The 629-nt window shown below is 67.6% G+C and overlaps 1 protein-coding gene across 1 annotated transcript in view; it reads left to right on the plus strand.

Annotated features, from left to right (window-relative positions):
- Positions 1-629, plus strand: part of LOC102766465 (mucin-5B) — a 37,624-nt gene that overhangs the window by 20,000 nt on the left and 16,995 nt on the right. Inside the window, exon 23 of the mRNA XM_015560172.1 lies at positions 6-627. Within this exon, the coding sequence (XP_015415658.1) occupies positions 6-627 (622 nt within the window). The remainder of the gene's footprint in view (positions 1-5; positions 628-629) is intronic.

Genomic DNA, 629 nt, shown 5'->3' on the forward strand with positions numbered 1-629 from the left:
GCCAGGTGGTGCAGTGCCAGCTGGAGGAGGGCCTGGTGTGCCGCAACCGCGACCAGGGCGGCCGCTTCAAGATGTGCTTCAACTACCAGATCCGCGTGCTCTGCTGTGACGACTACGGCCACTGCCCCAGCACAGCCATGCCCACCAGCACGGCCATGCCCACCAGCACGGCCACGCCCACCAGAATGGGGTCGCGGACTTCTGGGCCCACCGAGGTCAGCACCACAGCCACCACCCAGTCACCCCCGTCATCCCACAGGATCACAGAGAGTGTCCCTGCCACCCAGACGGCCGGCACCTCCCTCATGACCACCCAGTGGCGCTCTGTCCCAAGTCCCTCTGCCTCCACAGGGACCCTGACCACAACTGCCAAGCCAGCCTCGCCCAGTGCCCCCCACGTGGCCACCTCCCCCATTCTGACCACCCCTGGGACCCCGTCCTCCAGGCCTATTTTAGGGACCACCCTGCCCACCAGCTCCCTGAGGCCGACCCCAGCCTCCACGACCTCCATGACCTCCACGACCCCTGGGGCCTGCACGCCACGGTGCACGTGGACAGACTGGCTTGACGAGGACTACCCGACCCCGGTTCCCGACGGCGGGGACTTTGAGACCCTCTCGGTCCTCCGT

The sequence above is a fragment of the Myotis davidii genome, unplaced genomic scaffold (assembly GCF_000327345.1).
Source record: "Myotis davidii unplaced genomic scaffold, ASM32734v1 scaffold3211, whole genome shotgun sequence".
Classification (NCBI taxonomy): domain Eukaryota; kingdom Metazoa; phylum Chordata; class Mammalia; order Chiroptera; family Vespertilionidae; genus Myotis; species Myotis davidii.